This window comes from Nilaparvata lugens, chromosome 3 (assembly GCF_014356525.2).
Source record: "Nilaparvata lugens isolate BPH chromosome 3, ASM1435652v1, whole genome shotgun sequence".
Taxonomy (NCBI): domain Eukaryota; kingdom Metazoa; phylum Arthropoda; class Insecta; order Hemiptera; family Delphacidae; genus Nilaparvata; species Nilaparvata lugens.
Genome location: NC_052506.1, coordinates 97,226,855 through 97,246,090, shown reverse-complemented (window position 1 = coordinate 97,246,090; position 19,236 = coordinate 97,226,855). Strand labels below are relative to the sequence as shown.

At 35.5% G+C, this 19,236-nt stretch overlaps 1 protein-coding gene across 1 annotated transcript in view; it reads right to left on the bottom strand.

Moving 5' to 3' along the window:
- LOC111052708 (adenylate cyclase type 9) overlaps positions 1 to 19,236 on the bottom strand; it is a 76,485-nt gene that overhangs the window by 17,898 nt on the left and 39,351 nt on the right. The window contains 6 exon segments of the mRNA XM_039422983.1: positions 1,299 to 2,180; positions 2,183 to 2,968; positions 4,824 to 5,009; positions 6,762 to 6,871; positions 7,596 to 7,698; positions 12,681 to 12,812. Of these exon segments, the coding sequence (XP_039278917.1) occupies positions 1,299 to 2,180; positions 2,183 to 2,968; positions 4,824 to 5,009; positions 6,762 to 6,871; positions 7,596 to 7,698; positions 12,681 to 12,812 (2,199 nt within the window).

Genomic DNA, 19,236 nt, shown 5'->3' with positions numbered 1-19,236 from the left:
TATAAATAATAGTTGGAGAAATATTTGAGAAAAGTTATACAGTTTTAGAATGGCCTAATTTACTTTTATGATCAATAAATGTTATTGGATTCAAATTATAATACACTAGCAACAAATTGAAGATTCAGAGACAATGTATCCTGTAAACGAGCTGAGAAATTCAATGCTTCTATGAAGCTCGTATAGTTTGGGCCTAGCTCAACCAAACAATGCTCCAGAGTTGAAAACGGGTGTAATTCGATTAGCCCAGGTGTTCGATTACCCCAGGTCGGACTTTCCCGATTAGACCAGGACCTGGTATAATCCAACTACTGGGTTATTCGAAGCATTCTGTCTCGATTATACCAGGACATCCAAACGATACCTGGTCTAATCGAGACACAGGACCTGGTATATTCGAACTACTGGGTTAATCGAGACAGAATGCTTCGATTAGCCCAGTAGTTCGATTGTACCAGGTGTCATATATACTGTAATGGCAGAAGCACGAGTTGTTATATATATGAATGTACTGTATATATGGACTGTACATCCATAGCTACGCTACCATAAAAATAGAGCCCGCACGGCTGAAGCGTATATCTTTATTGTCAATGCCTTTTCTAAATCTGAATATTCATGAACATTTTTGAAAATTGGCTCACTTAACAAATTATATTTTGTGATTCGAACAATCTAAAAAAATATGTATTTAGTATGTATTTATGTATTTTTTTGCTTTTATTAAGTTTTTATAAGGAACTTTATCAGACGATGCCTTAATTACATTCTGAGGTGAGACACCAATACAAATCCTAATCGAGAAAGTTTTTTATTTTTAGGGTAGGAAAGTTTTAAGAGTGAAGAAGTTGTAGATTAAGATCTAATCTTCATTTTGTATCTGAGACTTTTTTTTCAAAGATGGATAGTTTTCTTTGTACTGGCTTATACAATCGAGACATGCTCATGTCTCGATTAGACCAGGTCCTGTGTCTAGATTAGACCAGGTATCGTTTAGACGACCAGGTGTAATCAAACTACTGGGCTAATTGAGACGGAATGCTTCGATTGGCCCAGTAGTTCGATTGTACCAGGTCCTGTGTCTCGATTAAACCAGGTTTCGTTTATAACACCTGGTACAATCGAACTACTGGGTTAATCGAAGCATTCCGTCTCGATTAGCCCAGTAGTTCGATTGAACCAGGTTTTGGAGCTTCATTGTAGAATAGAACCTGGTATAATCGAACACCTGGTCTAATCGAGACACTCCCGTTGGAAACAATTCAAAGCATTATGTATCTAATTGCGTGTCAACTTACCTTCATAGCCTGCACCCGTTGCCTGTCCTTAGCGGCGACCGCGTTGCCATGCCAACTCAGCCGATAGCTGATCTCCAGTTCACGGTTCAGGAACCAAACCAGCAGCACAAGTAGCAACACGTCCAGACAGGTTTCCATCAGCAACTGCTTCTTGTCTTCCATACAATCCTCGGCATCACCGCTCGCATTCACTCTGGAGCCTTCCACAATAGGACTCACATCTCTAAGAGGAGAGGCAACAGGTTCAATTGAATTTCCAACTAGTGAAGAGAAAGATATAATATTTCCACTCAAATCCGAAGAATCTCCAGCCAATCCCTTCTCCAAATCTGCAAATTTAATCAAGTCTTCCTTCGACTTGGACAAGTTTTCAATCAAATCAGGTTGTCCCACACTAACTTTCCCATCGTTGAGAGTGCTGTCATCATTTGAACGTTTCACAATCCTCTTATCTTCAGCTGGCGGAAACACAGATAAAATTTCAATATTCCTCTCCTTTAGCTCATCATCCTGATAGCGGTTCAATAGATTCAAAACATCAGACTGTTTCTCGTCTGTCTTTGAATTCTCAACGACAAAGCTACGCTCATCTTCTAGTTTCTTATCGCTGTAATACGTTGGGCTTTTACGATTCTTATCTGCTAGTTCTCTATTGTTGTGAAACGGTAGGCTCTTACTGGAGTTATCCACGTTAAAATTGTATGAAAAAGACTGACTATTATCTCTCTTAGCTTCCACATCTTCTAGCTCCTTATCGTTGAAAACCGGTAGGCTCTTACTAGAACTAACCATGTTAAAATGTTTTGAAGACCTGTCTCTCTTGGGCTCATCGATCGATGGATTATTGAGAGTTGAATGCAAATCGTTTGCTGTAGTATCTCTCAAAAACGGTGGGCTTCTACTTGAACTATCCACGTTTGAAGAAGGCTGTTCGTCACTCTTTGATTCATCCAAAATTGACTGTTGTGTGCATCTTGATTGGTCGAAGAAAACTGTCTATCTCTCTTGGGTTCGTCAAGAAACGGACCGTTATGTGGTACTTGATCTTTGGAAGGGTTACTACTTAAGCTATCTAAATTAAAACTGTTTGAATACAAACGCCTGTCATCGCTGTGTATGTTCCCTATTAATCTATCGTTTAAAAACGGTGGGTTACTACTATCTACATTAAAACTGTTCGAAGACAAACGTTTGTCGTGTATTATTCGATCGTTGACAAACGGTGGGTTACTACTAGAACTATTAAGGTTGGGGAATGTCAGGCAAGAAGAATTGCTGGCAACTGGAATGCAAGCAACGATGTAGAGTAGACTAAATAGAGTGGCCAGAACACTTTTCATCCAACAGTTGAGCTGAGTGAAGTTGCAGAAGTGAATGAGACCGATGTAGAGCAGACAGCTGTAATGGTGGTGCGTGTTGGCAAGAGTGTGCGTGTTGGACAGTACCAACACAACGGGCATACTGACTAAAATGGCGCCCAGGTAGTGCCAGGGCTGCCAACTCATGCAGCGTTTGAGCGAGAGGGCCGGTCGAGAGGGACAGAAGAGAGAGTGCAGACAGAGAGCGACGGCTGCCACCATTATGAGCCACAGGCAACACGCCACAGACATCCACCAGGTGGAGACACCGGCTGGATGCAGTAGTGACGTCACTGTCACCACCATCATCACCTGCAACATACATGTCAATTTCACTTCATCAACGTTTCAGACAAACAGATTAGCCACTTCAACTACTTAAAATACTACTACTACTAACTACTTAACTAAGTACTAATAACTACTTTTGAACTACTTCTTGTTCAAGTAGTCCAGTCACTATATAAATATTGATGCTTGCAATATACCGGGTGTTTCAAAAAGAATGACCCAATTTTAAAGACTTATACCGAGTGACCCAGAATAACGGGAACATTATTGAAAACCCCATAAAAAATTAGTGGGAAGGGAAAAAATGATTTTATTCAAACTAATGTAAAGTTCAAGACTTGCCATTCGAGAATTATTAATAATATCTATCACTTTTTGTCAATTACTTCTTTAAGATGGCTTCCTCCTGCACGAATACACTCTTGAAATCTGTGTTGAGATTCCTGAACGATTGCTGCACATTTCAGCTGGGATATTTTTAATTTCATTTTGAATTGTCTGTTATGATTCAACCACAGTTATTGGTCAAGTTGTGAAAAAGTTTGATTTGAGATAGCTGCACAAACAGAAAACCGCAGGTGGACAGATCATGGGACCAGGAAACGCAGATGTTGCAGCGATCAATGAGGAATCGTCAACACAGATTTCAAGAGTGTATTCGTGCAGGAGGAAGCCATCTTTAAGAAGTAATTGACAAAAAGTGATAGATGTTATTAATAATCTACAGATGGAAAGTTGCATTTGTTCAAATGCTAATTAATAGATAATTATTATTAAACGAAAATCTCAATTAAATTCTGTAAACATGCTTTTACAGCATTTAATCAAGATTTACGTTTGATAATTAGTTATTAGTTGCAATCAATCTTCATTGTAATTAATAAGTTTTCATAATATGTGAAATTTGTTGCATAATTGGCTGTTGTACTGTAATTTATTGTAGATTCCTGTATGAACCAGAATGTATTGTAACTTACTTGAATAAAAATTTGAAATATTAATAGTTCTCAAATGGCAATGGCAACCTTGTACTTTCTGAAAGAGAAGATCTTCGCTAAACATCCTATCACACTGATGGATCTGCGAGTGCTAATCATTGAGGCATGTAACGAGATATATTTAGAAATATTTTTATCAGCTTCTGTTAGCTAACAATAGGGGTTCAAAAGTCACTTTTTTGAGGCAGATGGTACACATACCCTACAAAACTACTGGTCAGAAAAATTTGAGAAAAATATGCAAGTCTCCTCTTCAATATAGCAAAAATTACGTCAACTTTGTTTTTGAAAATCTGAAAAAAATTAAATATTTATGCATTTTAAACTCCTTTTTCACATTCAATGTTCGTTCTATAGACTTCAAATTCGTAGCAACTTGTAGCGCTGGTCTTGATGAATAAAGTTGATGCTTAAACTTCTTTCATAGACACAATAATAGCCGCTGGTATGTGTACCTTTAAAGCACGGTTTTACGCCTGCTATACTCGGGCAGCAAGTGAATAGTACAGCTGGAGCGATCTAGCGGAATTAGTTTGTCCCTAGAGCTAAGCTCTCGATGTTAATAAATGATAATTTATTATTTTGAACGAGAATGAACCGTTAATATTACATCAATAAACCTGTATCAGCTACCGTCTATAGAAGGCATTTACAAGACAAAGTTGTTTCCTATCTTTCTCCACTACCATTAATAACGTGCACCTCACAATAGAACTATCGGCTTGAGTTAACATTGAAAATTGGAACATAAACGACCTATATCATGGGATATCCTCTTGTGCTATCTTCTATCTGTGCCTATATACCGGTTCAAAGTCACGGAGACAAAGCTACGAGACGCGTATTGTAGACCATGTGATAAATGGAATGAAACTGACCAGTAGACAGACGGCAATGTCGAGATAGGTGTTGAAGCGTGCCGTGGCCAGCGTAGCGGCGTCGCTGTTGAACGTCTTGTAGGCCTTCTTCCTAAACTGCTGTTCGAGACCCGGCTGCTTGAAAAATAGCGACACCTTTGACAGCGGAGCCTTCACAAAGTAGCTGCGTTGCGACAAACTGTTATCCTGCCAAAAGCAAAAAGTCTATGAATTCAAATTATTTATTTGCAATTTCATTTGTTTACAATATTATTTACAACATGTAAAGAATTTCTGCATTGTCACAATTCTACATATATTCAATTATATAAATCACAAATTTATAAAATACATAATAAGACACTAGAGAAGTTTAGTAACTATTATAAGGCTACAAGTTTTTGATTTGAATCCAATAAAGCCTTGTGTCTAGATAGGTTGCAGTTGGATCCGAGGGAGGAAAGCGGTAAAAAAAATAAAATCATCATTCATTCATCTAAGAACTCGCGAACCGAGTAATAAGCTCTATTTGTCAAATACTCTAAGATATTCTTCTTGAATTGAAATTTGGAATTAAAAACTTTAGTTTCGCTTGGAAGTTTGTTGAAGAATTTTACTGCTCTATATAGTGCTCCTTTTTCAAATTTAGTTGTCCTATGCATTGGGTAGTATAATAGGTTATGTGCTCTTGTTTCTCTTGCTGTTTCATTCCTTTTGTTCAGTATATTGAGGTTTCTGAATACTAACATGAGTATTGACTGAATATAAACTGAGGGAACGGTGAGAATTTTTTTATTCTTGAAGATGTCTCTACATGGGTGTCTCCATCTCAAATTAAAAATTTGCCGAATAATATTTTTTGGGGCTTTAAATATTTTATCTAATTGAGACAATGCACTCCTAAATATAGTCCCGTACTTTACTAAACTCTCGAAGTAGCCTGTGTAGACGTCCAGTAAGACACCCAGACTGCATGTTTCCTTCAAAACATTTATTGCATACGATGCAGAACTGAGCCTTTTCATAAGTTGCTCGGGATGTATGTTCCATGTTAAGGATTCGTCAATCAGAGTTGAATGAGATACTGCAATTCGTAGCATTCAGTTGAGAATTTCTCAATGGTCTTATATTCCGTGAGGATAGTAGGAAATTCACAGCGGTTGTTTTTTCAGTATTTAGTGATAGGCCATTTGCTTTGAACCAGGAGTTACAATTTTCCAATTCCTGGTTCAAATTTGAGATGAGGGAATCATAATTAATGATTAATTCCAAAAATTAAGAACAAAATTCTATTAGGTGAGAAGGTAACCCGCCGGGAAAAATTTGGTGTTGTAAAATAATGCTATCTCCTTATGTCCAGGAAACATAAATAATTATATACTATTTTGCTCAAAATAATCTTTATAAGAGTTGAAAATTTCCAGCGAAAAAATGAGTCTAATAGCCTTTTTAATAGTCTTTTTTAGCCTTTCCACTAATAAAAATACTTGAGATTCAAAACCTTCATTTCCTATTTAAACACTCTTAATATAAACTCATCTCTAGCTTACGCACAGGTAATATGTTGCCTATGTAAGCTTTTCACTTTATTATTTATCATTACAGTAACTTATTATTAATTCATAAACCTAGCATTGTTTCAAGCTCTATATTATTAAGTCAAATTGATTTCAAGGTTTGTTTTATTTTTATATAATTAAGTTTAAGATTAATAATTTATAATTTTTTAAATGCTGATATTTTTGTTGTATTTTTAAGGAAATAAATTTGATTTTATAGGTTTCAATCCCACAACTTTTGATTCATGAAACGCGCGCGCTATCAACTAAGCTGTGGAGTAACTTGGAGTTTTGTTCGGCTTTATAGTTGCGTAATTTTTAATCACAGATTGAAAAAAATTGTTTAGTAACGATGAAAATAGGCCTATGAACATCCTCGGTAAATTATTTTAAAGTTTACCTGTACACATCTGATAAGTTGCAGGTCAGACTGTTTTCTCAGTTTCTGGAAGCATACGCCCATATCATCCGTAAAAGGGGATGGCAGTTGAGCTAGATTTTTCCTGTGTTCTGAAACATATTTGGGGAAAAAATTATTGAAAGTTTATAATAATTTTCCATAAAATGAAAACCTTTTAGTACCCTTCTTTTATTTGTTTGTTATATTGTCAAAAAGGAAGGAGTAGGTCAATTTCGTTGGCTAACGGACTCGATCTGTATAATAATAATTAGGCTCAACTCACACATGACTCAACGCGACTCTAGCCTCTTCACGACGCAGCATATGTATTCAAATGGTGACACTCAGACCAGTCGATTCTAGTCTCTACAACCGCACGACTGTGAGACTGAGTCGAGCGGCGACTCGACATGTTGGTCGAGAAGCGACTTGAGTTGCGTAGTACCATGTATTTTTAATGAAAGTGAGGTTATGTTTCATGAAAGTGATGTTTTATCATTTTAGATAAGACAGTATATTCATAATAATAATTATAAAATTTGTTACATGCGCAGTAGTGACGAATGGAATCTCATATTTTTAGGGCCGGTTTCCGAGCTCGGGATTTAGCTAAGTTCTAGACTTTGAACAGCTAGAGTCAGAAAATGGCTTTCCGAAACGAGGCGTAGTCGCAGTTTTTATGACAATCTTTATTTTCTCATTTCTATAGTTGGAAACGTTTTTCCTTGTAACTACAGCAATAATTCAAACAATACTTCAAAGCATATTACCAAATTTACAGGTACATTTGGACAGGTACATTACTTTGAGAGATAGTTATGAACGAATAAATACCAGGTCTATGTCCGTCGTTGATAGTGGATTGACTAGAAGTGTAATAGCCACTCACGCGATGCGTCAACAGCTCTCCCTGCATTATTCCGTTCATCGTCAGCAACTGTTCAAAACACACCATCAATCATTGTTCAATGTACACGATATAGACTGGCATCACTCACAGGCCATGTATCTAATTTGCTTTAATCTCAATGCTCTACTAGTGACTGTATCATTATAATTCACTTCTAAATTCACAGAGCCATAGAGGAAAAATATCATAAGAATACATTCCATCGTATAGGTTTTTTATGTTCCGAATTTCAAGCTGTCTGATTTTTTGTTACTACTGTTTTGTTAGGGTGAGAGTTCAAGGCTGTGCAAAGGCTAAAAATATACTTTCTACTGGTGAAATTTTTCAAAGTTTTTCGATTTGTATACTATCAAGCTATCAAAATTAAAAAGTTTTCTCAGGAAAACTTTCTTTTCGATATTACTTTTTGAGATATGAGCGCCTAAAGTTTTAATTTTTGGGACAGAACATTTCAAATTCGGTAAGAGATAAATCCATGATATTTCAAGGATAGAGATTCTTCATGGTATTGTTGATCTAATAGAACAAACATTTTCTGAAAATATCAATTTTTGAGAAAGTTATTCAATTTACCAAAAATGACCGAAAATAACTCAACTAAAAGTTATTTTTGGTAAATTGAATAACTTTCTCAATCAATCAATAGGATAGTTTATTTTTCCTTCATACAATGCATACATGAATGTCTATAATTACATAAATAAAATTGACAGTTAACAAAATAATTTAAAAGTAAAATAGTATTATTATTAAATACGGAAAGTCCCTGAAAAGGTTAAAAACCTGAGCGCAGGGGCCGAGTGTTACTAAAAACAAAATTATTTCTAAGATAAATAAAATTGGTGGATTCCTATTAACATCTAAATTGAAACAAATTACAAAGAAGGAAAGTAAAAAAAGTAAGAAAATACGAGATAACAAAATAAAAAAGCAGACATTCTTGAATGATTCAACTTATCCTAGTTACAATATTACAAGAAATCACTTATCCTAGGATGTGAAGGAGCAATCCATAAATCTATCCCTTTCAGAAGTCTTCCATTCAAATTATCTGTTATAAAAAGAGCAGGTATCACATTTATAAGCTTATGAACAATAATATAATCAAACTGTCTTCTACAAATGGATAGAACTGCATTGTGTGGTTCAAAGGTAATGGTTGAGGGACGGAGATTGTAAGGCGATATACGGAGGTTGAAAAGTTCTCTATTTTTATTAATGTAAATAATTAAATTCTTTATATACAGCTGCTCAACCGTCAATACATTCAATTCAATAAAAATACTGTCACTTGGAAATCGTTTAGGTCTGCCCAAAATTGCCTTTAATAATGCTTTTTGGATTATGAATATCTTATTGAAGTGATTGGAATAAGATGCACCCCAAATTTTTATACCATACTGGAGATGAGATTGAATGTAGGCAAAATAAACCAAATTTGAAACGGCTATGTTACCCAACCTGCTGATATTATAAAATTTGTTTATCCAGTGCTTGAGTTTATTACAAAGCTTATCTATGTGAATATCCCATCGCAAATGCTGATCAACTATAACGCCTAGTTATTTAAAATAATTTTCTCTTTTCAATTTTGAGCAGCCACAGCTATCGTTCGAGATTGAAAGAGTACAGTTTAAATCATGAATATTATGTGGTCTAGATCAAGTGGTTGGCCAACCATATTGGGAGAGAAGGTCATGAAGACGCTTTTATTCGAATTAAGTGTGAGAATGTGCTCATCTAACCAGGTCTTAACAGTCTTCAATCCCGACTCTGCAGTTTTCTTCACCTCTGAAGTTTTTCAATTCAAGTTTGATTAAATCATCAATATATAGAAGAAAGAGAATCGGAGATAAAACAGTTCCTTGAGGAAGACCGTAATCATTTAACTGTTTAAAAATAGTTTTATTTTCTATAGTAAGGATTTGGTATCTATTTGTTAAATAACTGCCAAATAATTTGAGGGGTATACCGCGTATGCCAATCTTTTCTATCTTTTTTAGTAATTTGCAATGTGGGATTGTATCAAAAGCTTTGGCTAGGTCCAGGAAGGTAGCTATTGTTTTTTTTATTTTCAGTGAAGTTATTTGAAATTGTTTGGGTTATCTCAGAAAATGATATAATCAGAAAATTTTTGTTTTATTAGATCAACAATACCATGAAGAATCTATCCTTAAAATCTCATGATTTTATCTTTCACCGAACTTGAAATGTTCTGGCACAAAAATTCAAACTTTAGGCGCTCATATCTCAAAAATTAATGATCGAAAAAAAATGTTTTCCAGAGAAAACTTTTTAATTTTGATAGCTTGATAGTATACAAGTCGAAAAACTTTGAAAAATATCACCAGTAGAAAGTTTATTCTTAGCCTTTGCACACCCTTAAGAACGGCACAGTATCAGAGACTGCCAGCGTCACATAGCTTCACGAAAAAGAACTACTACGACTATAGGCTTGAGTTAACAGTGAAATTTGCAACATAAACGCCCTATACTATGGCATATCCTCTTTATGCTATCTTTTCACAAACATGAATGTTTCAGTGTGAGTGTTTCTATTGCCATAGAAAAAAGATAGCATAAGAAGATACCCCTTGGTATAGGTTGTTTATGTTCCAAATTTCAAGCCGATTTTTTGTTAACTCAAGCCGGCTGATTTTTTGTTACTACTGTTTGGGTGAGAGTATGAGAACGGCACAGTATAGCCTGGTTTTCATTAGTAGAGTTAGTGGTAGAGTTCCCTCGGCAATTACTAACTATCTTGTGAACTCTCCCAATGAAAACGTTCATGGTAGAGTACTAGTTTTTAGTAGAGTAGAGTGGGAAAGTACTCTACCACTTGCCTTCCCCCACCACCGCTTCTCACTCTACTCTACCACTACTATGCTAATGAAAGCAGTCTCGAGCTAGTAGAGAAGAGTCGTGCCATAGGCTAGCATGTTTAAGAAGTATTGTTATTTATTTAAAAGTATCGATTTATTAAATAGTGTTGATTTATTAAAGTGTTGATAAACCGTTTTTAGCGATTGAAGACATAAATAAGCTCCTTCTGACGACTATGCAACAAAAACATGTGTCTAATTGGGCGTTTTCAGTTTCATGTGAGCTATAGTTTACTTTGACGTCTGTGCAACGAAAAGTGGAGTTATGGCTTCATAAATGAGTTAACTGCCTGTTTTTAACTTTATGTGACGACTCTGCAACTAGGCCTAAGTGTTAATTTATTAAAAATTATTGACATTTCAAGGTTAGTTCTGTTCACTAGACAACACACTTTACCTACTATTCTCAATTGTAGTGAAAACCAGTTAAAACTAGACAACACAAAACTGGCTTTCAAATCATCTAAAGTACGGGGTTTATGTCGAAAAAATTTAACTTTCAAATTTCCCAACAAATAAAAATCACTTTAGATGACTTGAAAGCGGCGATACTTATTGGAAAATTAATATTGATTTCTATTTCTAAAATGTAAATGTTTCTCGCGGCCATCGTGCGTATGGCGACATATTTTCACAATTGATAATATATCACCATAAATATATGTTGTCATATACAGGGTGGCCACGGGAAACATTTACATATATTTTACAATTCAACAAACATGGGACTCTCAATTAATGAAAGTAAGACAAAGTATCTGGCAAGCAGCAGAGCCCGGCAGACTGGCGACGGATTCATACAGTGCAATAATTACAAATTCCAAAGAGTGTAAAACTTCAAATATCTTGGTTCTGTTATCACAAAAGATAACAATGTTAAAGTTGATATAAAAGCGAAATTATCTGCAGGAAATCGATGTTATTATGCACTTAGCCAATACTTTAGATCCAAAACCCTGCCAAGGAAAACAAAACTACAAATCTATGAAACTGTTATAAAGCCAGTTAGTTGTGTTGTATGGGGCAGAAACCTGAGTTTTGAAAAAGAAAGATGAAGACCTACTGAGTATCTGGGAACGTAAGATTCTGAGAAGAATATACGGTCCAATATGTATTGATGGATAATGGAGACTTCGTTCAAATCAAGGGCTGCCTGACCACCTATTGTACATGAGATCAAAGTGAGCCGCTTGAGCTGGTTAGGTCATGTAGAAAGAATGAGCGATGCAAGAGCCATTAAAAGAGTCTGTTAAAAGAGAAAATAAAAAGAGGCTGGAGGATTGAGGGTAACCATTCACTGGATCCGTTAGGCCGTTGGATCGGACAAATCTGCCGGCCGTTAATTCGGCCGAATATGGTCGTCCATTGGAACCGTTTACGTCAGTCTAGTTCAGTAGTTGGCTGGTTACCAATTAACTACTATCATAGCCACCAAAATGTTTCATAAACAATGATTACATAGAGATTTTGAAAAATGAATAAAGAAATATCCACTAGATTAGTTATTCATTACAATAATCTTACCTTCAGATCCTATTTGTTCGGCAATCTTTGTCCACAGATTCCTTTGAACATCACGACGATATTTTTGTCACGCATATCCCACAATGGAACATGCTCTTGAACCAAACTTATGAACTTTTCATTGTCCATAGTTACAATTTTATAAAACAGAACAACTTCAAAAACAGACAAGACTGAAACAATTTTAGGTTAGGAACACTTTGTTGTCTCAGCTCGACTAGTTAGTTCGGCCGGAAAATCCCATTCAATCTGGATTGGAAAATTGATCGGCCGGAGACGGCCGTATGAGCCTGTTGCAATGGACGAGCATCTATTCCTTTCTGTGTTGGGGGATCATTCGGTCGCGTTCGGTAGTTTTTGGCCGATGCTACTTCGGAGTTCTAGGAAAACGGTTCTAGTGGACGACCCACCGTAGAAGATGATCTTCGGAAAATAGGCGTTAGGGGATGGAGACGCAAGGCTGCCAACAGGAGAGGCGTTCTAGAGGAGGCCAAGGCCCTGGATGGGCTGAAGCGCTATGAAGTAAGTAAGTATTTTTACAATGGTGCCATACATTTGATGGAATGGGAAGCATTGAAGGAATGAAAGGAGGCCGACAGTTACCTGTTGCTGTATACTGCTGCGTCGGCTGTTGCTTCGGATGCCCGAGTCCTTCCGACTGCTGATCGAAGGGCAGACACTCATCTCGTCCTGGTGGAGGGGGAGGTTGGTCGTACCCACACCCCTGCTTCGAACCTGGAAACACATAACACAACGTTCAGATTAAACCAAGTTACAACTAGTAGTTCTGTGAACAGTAGACCTCACGCAGTATTCTCATCCACAAGTACCTGATGTCACTTGTTTTAAATGTTAACAAACTCAGTTCACGTTTGAATTTGTATTCCATATGATATAATTCATCCAGTTCCGTGATAATCTTTCTATCTGATGGAAATTAATTTTTTTTACAATCAGAAATGTTATAATTTCTCCAGCATTATTTAGTTCATTTGTTTATTTTTAATCACCTATTAAATTAGGTTTTTGGAAGGTGAGAATATTGATACTAATGGGCACGCATAATAATACCATGACTGCAAAACAAAATATTGAAACCAAAGACCTTACAGCTGCGATTAGACCAAAGTTATTAAAAAAATGTCACTAACTCAATCCTTATAGATTATATTAGATTGAACATAACTTATCATACACATGATGAAGATGTGTGTTTGTCAACTTCCGTTCAATCTAATAGAATCTATAAGGATAAAGTTATTAACATGATGTTAATAACTACGGTGTAAACCCAGCTTAAAGATGCATACCTCTTCAAGATATTTGAAACTGAAGACCTTATACAAATACAGTAATAGACAGGCTCCTCCACACATCTGTGTAATCACTTGTCAGCTGATTTATGATGAATAATTTTATAGTCTGATTTTTACCATAGGTAAGGAAAGTATTGCTTTCCGAAAAAAATTAAGGTACCCAAATTTCTAAATTTCTAAACGTTTCAAGGTCCCCTGAGTCCAAAAAAATGGTTTTTGGGAATTGGTCTGTATGTGTGTGTGTGTGTGTGTGTGTGTGTGTGTGTGTGTGTGTGTGTGTGTGTGTGTGTGTGTGTGTGTGTGTGTGTGTGTGTGTGTGTATGAGTGTATGTGTGTCTGTGTACACGATATCTCATCTCCCAATATTAACGGAATAACTTGAAATTTGGAATTTAAGGTCCTTACAATATCCGACACAAACAATTTCGATCAAATGCAATTTTAGATGGCAGATAAAATGTGTGTGTGTGTGTAATGAGTGTATGTGCGTCTGTGTACACGATATCTCATCTCCCAATTAACGGAATGACTTGAAATTTGGAATTTAAGGTCCTTACAATATCCGACACAAACAATTTCGATCAAATGCAATTTTAGATGGCAGATAAAATGTGTGTGTGTGTGTGTGTGTGTGTGTGTGTATGAGTGTATGTGTGTCTGTGTACACGATATCTCATCTCCCAATTAACGGAATGACTTGAAATTTGGAACTTATGGTCCTTACACTATAAGGATCCGACACGAACAATTTCGATCAAATGCAATTCAAAATGGCGGCTAAAATGGCGAAAATGTTGTAAAAACAGGGTTTTTCGCAATTTTCTCGAAAACGGCTCCAACGATTTTGATCAAATTCATACCTAGAAAAGTCATTGATAAGCTCTATTGACTGCCACAAGTCTCATATCTGTAAAAATTTCAGGAGCACCGCCCCATCTATGCAAAGTTTGGTTTTTGAAACTACGATCAGACTTTTGTATTTGTGTATATATAATTGTTTTCAGAGTACTTTTTCCTTTGTGTAAATTGTGAAATTCGATGATTTTTTTAGTCGTCATTTTTTTAAAGTCGTCAAAACAGCTGTTCTACATATGAAATATCTCGACTATGTGTTCTTTTTATGAACTGCGCTACCTACCTATTTCATGCACAAGAAGGAGGTTACAAAGTCCATTTCTCAAGGATGGGGTGGACCCCCCATTAGTTTCCCAGTAAGGAAACTATACAGAGTATGAATTTGAAAAAAATCGGTCAAGTTATTTTGAGAAAATCGTGAAAAACTTGTTTTTTTTTGTAATTATCCGCCATTTTTCTCAAGAATATAACGGAGCTCCTGCAATTTTCCCAGAAATGAGACTCATGTCAGTTGATAGGGCTTATAAATAGCTATCCATGGTATGAATTTGAAGAAAATCGTTGGAGCCGTTTTGAGAAAACCGTGAATAAGATGGTTTTTTAGTGATTATCCGCCATTTTTCACAAGAATATTACGGAGCTACTGCAATTTTCCCAGAAATGAGACTCATGTCAGTTGATAGGGCTTATAAATAGCTAGCTATCCATGGTATAAATTTGAAGAAAATCGTTAGAGCCGTTTTCGAGAAAACCGTGAAAAACATGGTTTTTCAGTAATTATCCGCCATTTTTCCGCCATTTTGAATTCAATTTTATTGAATTTCTTATTGTCAGATCCTCATGGTATAAGGACCTTAAGTTTGAAATTTCAAGTCAATCGGTTGATTAGGAATGGAGTTATGGTGTTCACAGACATACACACTCACACATACACACACACACAGACCAACACCCAAAAATCATGTTTTTGGACTCAGGGGACCTTGAAACGTATAGAAAACTTGAAATTAGGGTACCTTAATTTTTTTGGAAAGCAATACTTTCCTTACCTATGGTAATAGGGCAAGGAAAGTAAAAGGAACATACCTGTCAAATTTCATGAAAATCTATTACCGCGTTTCGCCGTAAATGCGCAACATATAAACATTTAAACATTTGAATATTAAGAGAAATGCCAAACCGTCGACTTGAATCTTAGACCTCACTTCGCTCAATCAATCAAATCCTATACAATTCAAACCTAAAAACAGCAGGCATACATCACACATGATTCAAATTAAACCAAGTTACAATCAAATCCAATAAAATTCGAATTGAATCAAGTTACAATACTCAAATTAGACAACATAATAAGTACTTTCAAACTAGAAATGAATTCATTGATATCTTTACAGGGGGACTTTCACATGAATTGTGCCCAATTGTGCAGAACAAAGAAGTTTCATTTTTTACTAGCAGGTTGGTAACACGTGCTCCGCAAGCACCTAATTAAAAACCTGACAAACTGAGAACTTGTCCTACTGAAATTTAAAATGCCTACAACCATCCTCGGTAAATAACAAATATATAAGCAAAGTTTCAAGTTAATCAGTCCAGTAGTTCACACGTGATGTCATTCGTGAATTTCCTATCCCGTACGTGTATAAGCCAATTCTCTCCTTTATTATATCATAGACTAGCAGGTAACCCGTGCTCCACAACGGTCTAATTGAAGGCTTGACCCACTGGAATCTTTAAGAATTTAAATCAGGCCTATAACCATAAATTAAGAATCTATATGCAAAATTTCAAAATAATCAGTCCAGTAGTTCACACGTAATGATAATGAGTATTTCCTATTCTGTATATGTCAATTCCTGCTTTATAGTATTATAGACTAGCTTACCCGGCGAACTTCGTACAGCCAAAAAGTCATTAAATCTCATGGTGAATCATGAAATTTATCTGACAATCAATATTATCATTTACATCTTAATACGGACTTCCTATGTGCTTAGTCATGCAGCATTTATTATTCCGAAAACATATTCTTCTCAATCAATTGGTAGTAATATCTATAAGTAGTGTTGAATTAAAAAAAGTAGATAGATTAAATCAGTGTTTCAAAGATGAGTTTGATGCTTTCATAGTTGTTGATTGTCAATAGATGGTCCAGGAAATATGCGATGTACGATGAATTACACAGAATTCCATATTCTTTACATCTTCCATTTTAGGATGAATATAAGCTGAGCTAAACGCAAAAAAATTAATTTAGTCTGTCATTCTTCAGTAATTGATGAATGCAATATGAACAACACTCTTTCATGAGATGAATCATTTTTTCCAACATTTTCCAGTTTCTCAATGATAGGGGAGTGATAATTATTTGTATAGGTCTTCTGAGGAACGATTATCTACAGCTGGTTCCGTACCAATTAACTAACTTACTTCAACTCCAAACTACCGTTTTAATACCAGTACACAATTCATCACAAGGTGACGTGTTTATTACACAGCTGGTAACTTTAGATGCTAAATAATTATCATCGGTAGACGCTCGGCCCAAAATTTCTAAAACATAGGTCTGTAAAAACGATTAATAAATAATTATTATTAGCCCCCCTATTGAATTTTCTGGCCAGAAACCATCCCCAATATTCACACAACATATCCCCAAAGTTTCATGCCGTTCTGTCAAGTAGTTTTTGAGTATGTAGGGAAGAAACAAACAAACTGACACACAAACAGCCATTTATTTTTATATAAAGAGATTTAGAATTGACAAACATGTGGATGAATGTAAAAACATCAAAGAATATAAAAGAACTAGCAGGAACCCGTGCTTCGCAAGGATCTATTTTCAAACTTGACGTAATGAGATTTTAAAGAACTTAAAATAGGCCTATAACCATCCTTGGTTAATTAAGAATCTAGCCTATAAACAAAATTTCAAGTTAATTAGTCCAGTAGTTCAGACGTGGTGATGCGTCAAACATAATTTTCCTATCCCATACGTGTATAAGCCAACTCTTTATTTTATTATAGATATGGTTAACAACTGCAAAAGATAGGAGTGTGGAACAGAATAGTTGTGAAACTATGATAGCGCCAGAAGTGTCTCAAACACAATAGTAGGTACTACATGAACTTTTTGAAACTGATTAAAAAAAAAAATGTTAAAAAAACAGAACTGAAAGTTGTCAACCTTATCATTCTACCTCCATTTAGAGAGGCTTTTGTTTGAGCCGAATGAAATCTTCTATATATATAAAAAAATGAATGTCTGTTTGTTCCCTATGACTTGGAGATATTATTGGAAAACATTGGTATCAGATTATTTGCGTGGGTGATTTCAATGTTGATTTTTTGTCAGACTCCCCTCAACGTAAGGCTTTCTTCAGCATAATGAGTCAATTTAGTTTAAATTATAACATTAAGGTTCCAACCAGGATAACAACTCATAGTAGAACGGCAATAGATAACATAATTACCAGTGATACATTAACAAACATAAAAGTAGATGTAATACATTCATGGCTTTCCGACCACACCGCTCAATCCATAGAAGTGTCATTGGGTCAACGTTCTCACAAACAAAAAATCTCTCACAATGACACTATTACTTTTCGGAATTGCAGTACGGATAATATGAACAGTTTGGAGGCATCTCTGGCAGGTGTAGACTGGAATTTCAGCTATGTCAATGTAAAAGATACTAATTTGAAGTATAAGATTTTTTATAATATTTTCCTTCATTTCTATAATATGCATTGTCCCTTAGTAACCAAAACATTGTCAAAAACTAAAAACTTGAAACAAAACTGGATTACAAAAGAAATTGAACAAACAAGAATTCTACTAAAAATCGCAACATGTAGGGCACAATCAGTTGCTAATTTTGACACTTCACTTATAAACAAAGTCAAAAAACACTATGACCGATTAGTAGTAGATGCAAAGAAAGAATTCTATGGCAACAAAATAAAGTATGCAACAAACAAATCTAAATCAAGTTGGAAGCTAATAAATCAATTTAGAGGGAAATATTGCAATAGAAATAATGTACACATAGCACTCAATATTGAAAATAAACACATCACTGACCATCTAGAGATTGCTTCTACATTCAATACATTTTTCGCATCCGTGGCTGAAAGAGCTGGTGCTGTCTTAAAGGATCTCATGAGTTATCAGGTGAAGAACTCGAAGATAATAACTCAGAAACATCACCAAATAAATTTGTTTTACATCCCACCCATGAAGGTGAAATATTAGAAATAATAAAAAATCTGAAGTCAAAATCTAGTGTAGGTTATGATGATGTTTCTATTAAGATTTTAAAGCATTGCAGGAGAGCAATAGTTTATCCACTGGTTTGCATAATTAATTCTATGTTTGAATATGGAATTTTCCCGGATCTTTTAAAAATAGCGAAAGTTCTTCCACTTTTCAAGAATGGTGACAAATTTGACATAAACAATTATAGACCCATATCAATATTGACAGCTCTCTCGAAAGTATTTGAAACAATTATTCTCATAAGACTTGTAGCATACTTGAAGGAACATGATCTTATATCTCCACATCAACATGGCTTTGTAAAGGATAGGTCGACTAGTACCGCTCTTATAGAATTTTTTGAAGGTGTGATACACGATCTAGAAGGCGGTAACTACACAACAGGTGTCATGATTGATCTTTCCAAAGCTTTCGACTGCATGAATCACAAGCTACTTCTGAAGAAGTTAGTAAGTCTAGGGATATGCGGTAAAGAAAATAAATTGGTGGAGTCGTATCTAACTGATCGTTACCAGTTTGTTTCCATCCATAGTGATCGTCATGGTATTGCATCATCAGATCTAGTTAAAATGACATCAGGAGTGCCTCAAGGATCTATTTTGGGACCTCTTCTCTTTATTCTGTACATAAATGATATTTCTCTTGCAGTTCCACAAAATAAACTTACATTATATGCAGATGACACCTCCTTAATTTTTTCCGATTGC